This window comes from Neomonachus schauinslandi, chromosome 2, assembly GCF_002201575.2.
Source record: "Neomonachus schauinslandi chromosome 2, ASM220157v2, whole genome shotgun sequence".
Classification (NCBI taxonomy): Eukaryota; Metazoa; Chordata; class Mammalia; order Carnivora; family Phocidae; genus Neomonachus; species Neomonachus schauinslandi.
Window position 1 is genome coordinate 161711880 of NC_058404.1, and position 12658 is coordinate 161724537.

At 35.2% G+C, this 12658-nt stretch overlaps 1 protein-coding gene across 45 annotated transcripts in view; it reads right to left on the minus strand.

Annotated features, from left to right (window-relative positions):
- The window catches only part of FIP1L1 (factor interacting with PAPOLA and CPSF1), a 76495-nt gene that overhangs the window by 1190 nt on the left and 62647 nt on the right, over window positions 1-12658 (minus strand). For 31 of the 45 annotated variants that reach the window (XM_044912983.1, XM_044912980.1, XM_044912966.1 and 28 more), the window contains 2 exons: window positions 7115-7328; window positions 61-198 (listed from right to left, as the gene is read on the minus strand). In XM_044912983.1, coding sequence (XP_044768918.1) covers window positions 61-198; window positions 7115-7328 — 352 coding nt within the window. Of the gene's footprint in view, window positions 1-60; window positions 199-7105; window positions 7329-12658 lie in introns of all 45 variants that reach the window. The other 14 variants (XM_044912984.1, XM_044912981.1, XM_044912962.1 and 11 more) reach the window with 4 other exon arrangements.

Here is a 12658-nt window from a genome sequence, read left to right on the forward strand (position 1 = left end):
CTTTCTGAGGTCAAAGCAGTTTCTCTCTGCTTCAAAGGGATTCACTATAAAAGCACAAACCTTCGAGATGACTTGTGTCTGGTTTCCTCTTTCTCTCTGTGTCGTCTTTCTCTGTGTCGTTCTTCTTTCTCTCGACTTGCTCTGTGGCGCTCATAGCCTCTTTCTGCATACTCCCTGTATCTGTATCGTTCTTCATCACTGAAATTGGAATAAAACCTTCTCATGACAACTGGACTGTTAATTCTAATGACTTCAAACCACAAGAGATGTGATCTGAGTCCAAACCAGAAGCCTCCATTTGTTAGCATCTTAAACAGAATAGGTGCAAAATAATTTTGTTGAATTGAGAGGAAAACAATGGCATTCCCAAATTAGTACTGCATCTAATATAAAACAACGATTACACGTTAAAGGTCCAATTTTGTTTTGTGCTTTCACAGTTGTTACTGAGCAGAAATTTTATATAACAATTTTTCCTTCAAGAACTGGGAGCTGTAACAGATTTGAATTTTAACTAGCTTCATTTCCTTTTGTTCCTTTTAAAATTAAAAGCATGTTTGTATATCTTAGCTTTCCAACCAAAATTCTTTTAGAATCTTTGTGTGCCCAAGATTTTATAAATAAAAATATTTAGTTCACAATGGCTATATAGTGGAAAGTAGATGAAGGTGCTTAAGTTTTTCAATCACATAAAAAGTACATTGCACATTCAAGGAAGAGGTATAAACATGAACAGAGGGACATCAAACCAACTTCTACAATATCCACACAAAACGCAGGCCAAACACTACCTGTGGACATACGTACAGTCTGACATCCCAATTAATATTATAGGTAGGTGTGTGTGTGGGGGGGGGGGGGCTGGGGATGGGGGCATTCACATGGCTGATAGCAGCAAGTGTGCACACCTAGGCTACACCTCCGTTTCCTGATTGTGGATAGAATGAACTGGTGAAACTGGGACTGATGACTAGAGTTAGTAGTTTGTTTTTTTTAACCTCCCTAGACTTGTCCTCATTTTGTGCCTCTTCACTTATATTCTTCTCTCCATCATTCTCTCAATCCTTCAAGTTTTCTTTTTTTTTTTTTGGTTCAGCATAGAAGTCAACACTGTCTGCAACCTATTATCAGTAACTCCCTTAGAATAAAAATATCTTTTAGAGCACTATGTACGAAAGAGCTTTGGTTTCTAGAAATGTCTAATACAAATTAAGTCAGTAATGTGCATGACGCATCAAGCTGTTAAGGCATATGAGTAAAAGTAACAGGACACAGAACCAGGTGAAAGTATAAGCCATATAAAAGAAAAAACTTAATTATGGTCTCCTACCAAAAGTAATGATTCAGTAGTGCTACACCTAACAACTCCTATTTGCGGACCAAGTTCTTATTGCCTAAAATACATTATACATTCTACAAATTTTACTTGAAGTATACCTATGTGTATATATACATGTGTGTATGTATACCTGTGTATACACATTTTTCTAACCATAAATATGTACTTTTGCATTTGGACATTGGAAGCATGTCACCTGAAATGCAATGTGTTAGGACAGGCAGTGCAGAGTAGACCAGGTATCACATCCTGATTCTGCTAGTGACTAAATGTGTGACCTGGGGTAAATTATTTAACCTTTCTGAACCTCAGCTTTCTCATCTGTAAAACTGGCAACAATCATTTTCAAGATTGTAGGAGAACTGGCAGTAACATTTATAAGGTGCTTAGCACAGCAGTAGGCCCTCAGTAAGTGGCAGCTAGCTAATACGCACCCATCTTCAGTCAACTGAATGCTAAATTTTTTTTAGAAGCAGAACCTTTTTGTAAAGGTGACTGACTCTGTAATAACATTTCTGAAGTAGAATTACCATGACAAATGAGTATTACCGTGAATAGTATCCTTTAAAAAAAAAACCAACAAAAAAAAATGAGGCCCTCTTTGTAATGGATTTACAAAATGGATTTACATAAAAATAACTAAGGTTATTTTATTATCTCAATTTGTCATTTGTAACCCTCTTTTCCCTCTCACCCTAACACCAATTCTGTTAGCTGTGAGGCCTTTAAGATTCTGAAGACAGCCATATGATGATAACCATACTAGAGAGGTGATAAAAGATTCGGCCTGATACACAGAACGTATGAAGACCCGTCCTTCCATCGCCTTCTCTGATAGCAGCTGCAGCACAAAGGTTTCTCTGGGCCTGGAAATCATTATAGCTCATTTCAAACACCCTACAATGACCAGCCTTCTTTCTGGCCCACACTTAAGCAGCCTAAAAACCAGATGTTGAAAGAGGTCTATGATTTTCAAAACAATGACCCTGTAATTTGTAACACAACACATACTATATGCCATACTGCAAAATGTCAGTCTTTAGAAAAAATGGCCCTTACTTATAGCTCAGTGGGATTTCCCAGAGAACACTATTCCCGGGATAATTCAGAACTACACAAAATTCCTCTACCTTGTGCCTCCTAGGCCTTGAACTTTTAGTCAGATTTATGTAAACATTGATTCCTGACACCCTACAGCAATCAAATATGGTTTAATCATTAACACGTGTAGTTTCCATAAAACATGAGTAGCACTGATGTGTATGTTTGAAGCTGAAGAATCAGAATTTAGCCTGAAGTATTCTATAAATGTTGTATTATTTATGCAAAGAAAATTTACGAACACGAGCAAAGCAATTCATTTTAGTCTTCTTTCCTATCACGTTTACATTCAGCACCTTAACTTGTGAACATGTACATTCTAGAAATAGCAGTGCTATCTCATATATTCCCATTTGAACTACAATTAGAAACAATTCAACTTTCTGAAAGTAATGCTCCTGAATTTAACAGAATCATGCACTACGTGGCTAAAGTTAACAGCATACATCCACCACATAAACACAAAATTATACACATACATACACACTTATGTATGTATCAGATCTTTGCTAATTTATAATCAATAAAATTTTATCAGGTGCCTACAATGTGTAAGTCATTATTAGCAGCTATAGGAAGGAAAAACATTAATAAATCCTATTGTTTCTTATGGCACAATTTTTTTTTAGGTAAAGTTTCAAACTACTAACCAGTCCTAGTCAATAATATATGCTTAAATAGGTAATAATAGTGTATGAATATTTCTGTAATCCTCAGCACACAGCTCTGTACCTGGTACATAACAGGGACCAGAAAATGTCAGTTACATGAATGAATGAATTGCCTCCCCCCACACGTAAGAAATAAACTGCATAGAGTAATAAAGAAAATGAAAAGTAACAATTTTTAAACTACCTAATTTCAAGACTAGAAAGAAAAGACTTTAAGTAATATCTCAACCATATGTTCAGTTGACAGAATGGCTCTCTACCACTGTCTTCATTTCTCTATGCGTCCATTTCCTCATCTGCCAAGTCAAAATTTAGATAATCCCTAAGGACTTCTTTGGATTAAAAAGTATATAATTGCATGATCATCTCTAACAAAACAAATGCTGTCTGAATCAAGTATACGCTCACATCCTGAATGGATACATTATTCATCTCATCTAGCAAAATCAAAAAACTGTCTATGTACATTTAGTTATCTCATCCATTAAAATAACTGGTATAAAAAATGTTCTGACTCATTTCATTCTATATTGTGATGGTACCAAGACTGGTATGTTTTTTTTTTTTTTTAAAGATTTTATTTATTTATTTGAGAGAGAGAGAATGAGAGAGAGAGAACACCTGAGAGGGGACACGGTCAGAGGACGAAGCAGACTCCCTGCCGAGCAGGAAGCCCGATGCGGGACTCGATCCAGGGACTCCAGGATCATGACCTGAGCCGAAGGCAGTCGCTCAACCAACTGAGCCACCCAGGCGCCCCCAAGACTGATATGTTTAACGAGATGCCAAAATTACTTTTATAGTCATAAAGGTTGATTTTTATTAATTTCAAAAGCTGCCTAGCTAACAGAGTTTTGTTCAACAACTTTCAAAACTGTTTCTTCTCTACTATATTCATCTTCCTCCCCTGCAATATGTAAGTCATTTTATTCATTGCATGCCAGGCATTACTGTACAAAGTGCTAAGAATACAGAATGGGAGATAGTGGTCAATGCCTGTGCACAGGTTTGCTAAGAAACACATGCTTTAAAGAAGATACATTAAGCACCTAGGGAGCATGTGAAGGAAATAATTCAACTTTCTTCTGGGTTCAGAAGAGTTCACAGAAGACAGACATGAGCGGGACCCTGAAGAATGAAGTTTGTGAAGCAGAGAGGAGAGGAACAACATGAACAAGGAAGTATGAAACGATAAGGAATTTTCAAAAGAGCAACCAGCTGAGCACAGCTAAAACATGGGGTTTATTGGCTTGAGAGAGAACTGGGGTTAACATGCAGGAAGGTGTAGGTTGGCGTGGAGTCCACTTGGGAATCCCTCTCCCTCTGCCCCTCCCACTCATGATCTCTCGCTCTAAAATAAATAAATAGATCTTTAAAAAAAATGTAGGAGGGTGTGGTGACCTGGGACTTGAGGATCATAAGAAGAATTCTGAATTATTCTCTAGTTCAGCAGTATGTGCCAATACCACAGCAGTGTACGAATTCTTTCCAGTGGCACAAAAAGTTTTAGGGAATTAACTTCCAGATCCACAACTTCCATATTTATTCTTTCTTAAATCTAAACTGCTTAATGATACAGCAGCAGGTAAAACATCATGCCACTTCTCCAGCCAACCTCTTCTCTCATCATCAACTTCCTAGCCCTTTACAAAAGGCACTCCTTCACCAATTTTACTATGACACACTGACTCAGGGTGTGAAAACCATCATTGCATTAAAAATACCTAATTTAAAATATTAATGTCAGATCTATTTTATTCAAGTAACAATAAAGCTTCTGTAAGGCTTTAGGTCTTCCTATCTTACACATTTTTCTGTCAAGGATAAACTATGGAGTAAGAAAGGGGAGTATTCTGTATTCTGGGATGTTCTAGCTTCAGATATATTGTTAAGTAGTGTAGCGAAAGTCATAACAATTTTCCTTGATCTAGTTAAAACAAACAAACAAACAAAAAACAAAAAACCCACACAAGTCCCTTTGAAGGAAAGCAAATCAAAGTGCTGGGGGCAGCACCTTATATTCATTTAAGTGAACAGAAAAATAAAGTCAGACTTCTCTGATAAAAATGGAGTGTGATTTGGCTGTCAGGCTTGAGGAGAGCTGTCTTTTACCAACTAAGTTATATGGTAGCTATTTTCCATAAATGGAATGGGGAATTGCAACTCATGACAATAAATATTTAACACATATAAAGATGTTTCATTTTTTAAGGACTTTTTGCAAAGATGTATTAAAATTAACAATTCTTTCTGAGCTTATTCAGTTAAATAAGATGCATCTAAAAGAAACAATAACAAGGTAGAAGTCTTTTGATAAGTCTCGGTAAAGTCCTTCTGGTGTTCTTCCATGAAACTGAGAAAACTAGATTTTAATTCCTGAATGTACTGGGTTGAATTGTATCCCCCAACAAAAGATATGTTCAAGTCCTAACCCCCATACCTGTGAATGTAACTTTATTTTGGACACAGGGTCTTTGCAGCTGTAATTAAGAGGAGGCCATAATGGATTTGCCTGCACTCTAATCTAATGACTGATATCATTAGATATAACAGAGGGAAATTTGGACACAGACAAAGAAGGGACGATGCAATATGAAGACAAACATAGATGGGGGTAATGCATCTATGAACCAAGGAACACCAAGGATTGCTAACAACCATGAGAAGCAACAAGAAAGGCATGGAATAGATTATCCATCAGAGCCTATGAAAATGAACTAACTCTGCTGACACCTTGACATCAGACTTCTAGCCTACAGAACTGCAGAGAGTAAATACCTGTTGTTCCAGGCTGCCAGTTTGTGGTACTTCGTTATGGCAGCCCTAGGAAACAGTTAACACTGAGTAACAAATACTTCTGCAAATCAGGAGATTTCCAATTCTGCTTTTAAGAAAGTTGAGTCATGGCTGATAGGGCTGAACAGATCCTTAAAAACAATTTTGATGGTAGGTTAACTATGTAATTTTGGCATATCACCGAAGCTAAAGGTGCTCAAATAATTAAATGACAGAGCCACAACAAAATTCCATCAATCCTCATTTAAGTATTTTATGTGAACAAGGTTTCTCACTGTTTACATTGCTATATATTTTTTTTAGAAGAAATGTAATTAATGGCAAAGTCTGTTTTTTCCTAACAGTAGTAATATTCACTCATGGATACATATATTAATTGGGGATAGGTGGAAGGTCCTTCATAACATTAAGGGATGTAGTTCCACTAAATTATTTTCAGAAGTTGCATTATCTTCATATATAAAAATAAATAATAATTAAAATCAGGGAAAAAAATTTAAAAATACTTAATCTGACATTCATCAATTTTTTTTAGACATTTAAACTTACCACAGGTATGCTGCAGGAAAGATGGATAGAATGATCAACTTAAAAAAACTTATTTAAGAACAAAAATATTTTACAGTAGGAAAAAATTCTTTGGGGGAAATGGCTCAGAAATAAGAATTCAAGCATAGAGAAATGTAAAATTTCTGTTAAAGAGAGCCTGTTATACGCATTTTTAAAAAAATGGATGATGATGTTTAGCAAGTCACTATAATGTTCTTAACCCACTGGATATGTTTAAAAGAGTGATGATTTTACTTTACAATTGTAATGTTTACAATACACTGGAAATTATATCTCTATCGCCAACTATTTAAACTTAAGGTGAAAAATTTTAGATGGAAAGATAAAAATATTTTCAAATTCTTTTACGGAAGAAGTAAACCAACTGAAGACTGTTGCTTTACATAATGGAAAGCCTCTATGAATTAAATAAGCCTTGACACTTTTAAAACGGTTATCTCCTGAGATTTTATTTAGGATGGCATTATCTCAGTACAATTTTTAAAAAAAAATAAAAAAATAAATAAAATAAAATGGTTATCTCCTAACTACTCTCAGAGCAATCCTTTCCCAGCTGAATTGGATTTTCCATCTGTGCACCAAATATAAACTCTATGCACATGAAACACGTGTACAAATTCCCGCACACTCAACAAACCTGTTAAAAACACTTGGTGTAGGACTGTGATCACGCTCCCGCTCTCTCTCTCTGGTGCGTTCTCTTTCTCTGTCCCGATCACGGTCTCGTTCCCGGTCTCTGTCTCTGTCTCTATCTCGATCTTTCTCTCTTCTTGAATAATAGTCCCATTGCTTGCTGGTATCCACAAGACTAGGCCACGAAGGAGCAGAACCAGGAAGGTGGGGAAAGGCAACTAAAGAAAACAAAAACAACAATTAAAAACAAAAGTCACAGCACTTTAAAAAAAGACAAAAAAAAACCCAAAAAACAAAAAAAAACCAAACCCACACCTACTGAAAAGGACAAAACTCCCACCAAAAATGCTTCATCAGATTATAACAGAAACCTATTTTATAAATAGAAAAGAGATATAACATATGGTGAATACCCACAGTTTGGGGTAATATCCAGAAGCAAACCTTCAAGACCTAATATATAAAGACTCTTCATTTGTCAAGATGAACAGGAACCAGAATTAGATATAACACAAGCTTTCCAACCAAAAATGTAAACCAGACATCTTCAAAGATGAGAGAAAGTAATGGCCAACCTAGAAATGTGTACTCAACAAAATTAAATCTCAAGAATAAAACAAAGGCATTCATAGATTAAAAAAGAAGCAAAAGTTTTAATAGACCTGACCAAAAGAACTTCTATGAGATATACATAATACATTCCAAGAGTAACCACTAAAATAATAGAAACAAAATGTATCATTTCAAAACAATATAAGGAAAATTAGAATTTAAAAAATCATCTGAAAAACTCAGTTCAAAAAGACTTGGAAAAGATAGGAGTTAGAGGAGAAAAGTTTGATTAGTTCAGTAACAGTAATTCAAGAGACTCAATTCATCAGTTAAATGATAGAGTTTGTTGATTTGTACTTTTAAAAACTATGAACAACAGGGCGCCTGGGTGGCTCAGTTGGTTAAGCGACTGCCTTCGGCTCAGGTCATGATCCTGGAGTCCCGGGATCGAGTCCCGCATCAGGCTCCCTGCTCGGCGGGGAGTCTGCTTCTCCCTCTGCCCTGTTCCCTCTCGTACTCTCTGTCTCTCATTCTCTCTCTCTCAAATAAATAAATAAAAACTTAAAAAAAAAAAAAAAACTATGAACAACAAAAAAACCCCCTCTATATTCTGAATATGAGACATATAAACACACAAAATGGCTGAAAGTAAAAGGAAGGCAGGAACAGGAAAACACCAATCCCCCCCATCTCTGTAGGAGCAGCTTGATTAATGACAAAGAAGACTCACACAAGGGACAGAAGGGATGAGGACAGGGAATGGAAGATGCAACTCACCAAGCAGACAGAACAAACTAAACTTCCAGGTGGCTAGCAACACAAGCTTTAATTTTTAGAGAGTAAAAACTAACATGAATATAGGTAGAAATAGAAAAATCTACCATGATCATGAAAGATTAACATACTCTCAATTATTGCCACTTGAAGCAGACCAAAAAAATTCACTACAAATATAGAAGATCTGAGCAAAACACTTTTAACAGGATTCATTTAATGGACATAACATAGAATACTGCCCATAACAGTTAAATAATAATCATTCTTCTCAAACACATATGAAACACTTACAAAAATATATTACATACTTTTATACAATAATAGACACCATAATCTCCACACATTTCAAATTAAAGACACATTTCTGAAAACTCAGGGGTCAAAAAAATAATAAATTTTAAATCATTTAGGAATAAACATAAAAATACAACATATCAAAAGTGTAGGGATGCAAACTGTTCTGGAGAGAAATCTAATCTTAAAAAACACTACATTGGAAAAGATGGAAAATTAATGAGCTAAAGCTTCCAAAACTTAAGAACTTAAATACAAACAGAAAAATCCAACAGAAAGGAGATAATGAATATAAAAGTAGAAGTCAAGTAAATAGAAAAGAATCATACAGTAAGAAAAAGTTGAAAGGTAGTTTTTGAAGATTAGACAAATAAAGCTTAATATTCTGACAAGAAAAGAGGCCACATAAACAATTAGAACCAAAATGAAACTGTAACTACAGATGTTGCAGAGATGAAAGAATAGAGAAAATATACTTTATATCAATGTATTTAAAAACTTGGCTAAAATGGACTAATTCCAAATAACAACTTACCAAGCAATGACTCAAGAATGAAAAGAAATCTTGACTACTCCCCTAACTATGAAAGACACTCATCAGTAATTTAAAAACCTTCCCAAGAGACTAAATGGTTTTTACAGGTGAGTTTTACTAACTTATAAGGTACAGACCATTAAAATATTATATAAACTTCAAAGAATAGAAAGAAAAAAGATTATTCCCTAACTTATTCCATGTGGCTTATATAACTTTAATACCAAAACCAGTTAGTTAGAGTACAAATAAAGAAAAAGCATAAGCTAATCTTACATATGAACGTAGATGTCAAAATCCTAAATAAATCAGTGTTTTGTTTTTTTTTTGAAGATAACGAATCATGACCACGTTAGGTTTATCTCAGCAAATAAACAGTGGCTTAATGTTAGAAAAATTTAGAAATTTGCCACATTCACAGATTAGAGAAGAAAAACAATATGATTATCTCAGAAAGCATTTGATAAAACTCAGTATCCATTCACAGTTAAAAGCTCTTTGAAACTTTCCTTGATCTATATAGGACTCCATCAAAAACCAAACAATAAAAGCCTAGTAGTAAAATGTAAAAGCATTTTCTTTAAAAAGAAGTTTTTTGATTAGCGTATATATTGTATGTATAAATAAAACACAAACCAGTATTTCTAAATACAAGTAAATACAAACAGAACAGGAAGTTCAAATGAATATATCACTTAAAACAGCAACAAAAACATTAGGTACCAATGACTAAATCTAACCAAAGATATGCAAGAAGTGCTTGGAGATAATTTTAACACTGAATTGAAATATATTAAAGAACATCTCCATAACTGGAGAGAGTCCCTGTTCATAGATGGGCTCAGTGCTGTAAGATATGATTTCCGCACAAACTGATCTAAGCATCAACGCAATTCCAATATGATTTAGTTACAGCAAGGACTCTGGAGCCAGGCTGCATGGTTTCAACTCCTCATTCTGCCACTTACTGTGTGATATTGGGAAGACCTCTGAATTTGGCTGTTCTTCAATTACCTCGTCCATAAATTGGGAATAGTAACAGTATGCCTACTTTATAAGGCTGTCAGGACTACATGAGTTAACAGTGTTTTGTCTAAACTAAGCAGAATATAAATGTTATTATTAATCAAAATCTCAATACAGTTTTTCATGGAACTTCCAAAGCTGACTTTAGAACGGATATGTAAGAGCAACGGCCCAAGAATACTTCTGAAGCCGACTAAGTAGATAGATTTTTCTGAACCAGATACCAGATTTACTATAAAATTCATAATTAAAATTGTGTGGATTAGCACAGGGAAAGTTCAACAAATGAATAGTCTAGGAAGCCAAGAGGCAGATACAGGCATACTCGGAAACCTGTTCATGAATGGATAGGACGTTGTAGATCCCTCAGAAAGGACTTACTATTCAACAGATGACACTGCGACAATTATATCTTTACTTTATAACACAGGCAAAAATGAATTCCAGATGGCTTAACACATGAAAAACAAAATTTGAAAACATTTTTTGGGGAAAAAACTTGAGATGGATAAAGTCATAGTCCAAATATGAACCCAATTAAAATGTAGTATGACTTTACACGGCTGATGAAGTACAGGAAAAAAATAGTATTTTCAATTTATTTGCCATAGGAACCTTCTCCTTTCCACGGCTTGAGTATTAGAATTATCTCTACAGTATATAATATTTACATAGTCACGATAATGTAAATATGGTTTATTGTTTAGCTTTCAGAATAAAAAATTTATCAGGGCACAGATAGTTCTGGTTATAGGACAGAATATAAATGTCTCTCTTTTCTTTAGAGATTTTATTTATTTATGAGAGGGAGAGGGAGGGAGCGGGGTGGGGGGGGAGGGGAGGAGCAGAGGGAGAGGCACAAGCAGACTCGGTGTTGAGTGAAGAGCCTGACATGGGGATTGACCTCAGGACCCTGAGATCATGACCTGAGCAGAAACCAAGAGTCAGATGCTTAACCAAATGAGCCACCCAGGTGCCCCAAATATAAATGTTTCTAAGCAGAAGTATGGTTGACCAAAGCTGGGAGGCAGAGGGGTAAGAAGAGGTGAAGGCTCAGAAATTTGCACAGTAATTGATATTGATAGTACATGAAACCAAGGGCATGTATATATAAAGAAAGAACAAAAACAGTGAACTGGTGGGGAAAAGAGAGGGGTAGTGATGGTAAGTAAACAAAATACACATCTATCAGAGGAGGAGGAGAACATGGTATCCATAGTTATATAAATCAAGAAACAGGGTGATAAGCTTATGTATAAATGCCATGCAGACCATCAGAAGAACTAAAAACCATCAAAAATGCTTCTCTGCAGTTCTTTGATATTTCTACAAAGATTACTTTTTTAACTAGGTCTTACTTTATAAGCACAATCTTAATATGCACATCAAGAAAAATCAGTATTTCGGGACGCCTGGGTGGCTCAGTCATTTAGCGTCTGCCTTCGACTGAGGTCATGGTCCCAGGGTCCTGGGATCAAGCCCCACGTCAGGCTCCCTGCTCAGCGGGAAGCCTGCTTTTCCCTCTCCTTTGTGTCTCTCTCGTTGTCTCTCTGTCAGAAATTAAGAATCTTTAAAAAATAAAAAAAATTAAAAAAATCAGTATTTCCATCTACAATTACTTCACAGTGTTTTGAGGATAAATTACAAAATTCTAAAATAAACTAACAAAGGTAAAACAGAATTACCAACAAAGAGGAAGATGTATCTATAATCTTTTCTTTAAAAAAATTTAAGATTTTATTTATTTATTTGACAGAGAGTGAAAGTGCGCGAGCTCATGTGCACACAAGCAGGGGGAATGGGAGAGGGAGAAGCAGGCTCCTGGCTGAGCAGGGAGCCAGATGCGGAACTCGATCCCAGGACCCTGGGATCATGAGCTGAGCTGAAGGCAGATGCTTAACCAACTGAGCCACTCAGGCACCCCCCAAATTTTTAAAAATTGAATTCAATTTCTTTAATTGAAATATATTTGACACATAATATTGTGGAAATTCAAGGTGTGCAACTTGTTTATTTGTAAATAATAATAATAATAATTATTATAATACAATTGCCAATGTAGTGATAGCACCTCTATCAAGTCACATAATTACTACTTTTTTGTGGTGGGAATAATTAATTAACTTCATTATTCAGGATATGTTAAAAAAAATCCCTATATAAGCAGATGTCATGGTACTTAAATATTCCTTATATATGGTAGAAATTGTGTTGACCTAATTTTTTCAGCATAAAACAATTATTTTTTATTTAAATTCAGTTAATTAACATATAATGTATTATTAGTTTCAGAGGAAGAGGTCTGTGATTCATCAGTCTTATACAGTAGGCAGTGCTCATTATATCACACTGCCCTCCTTAATG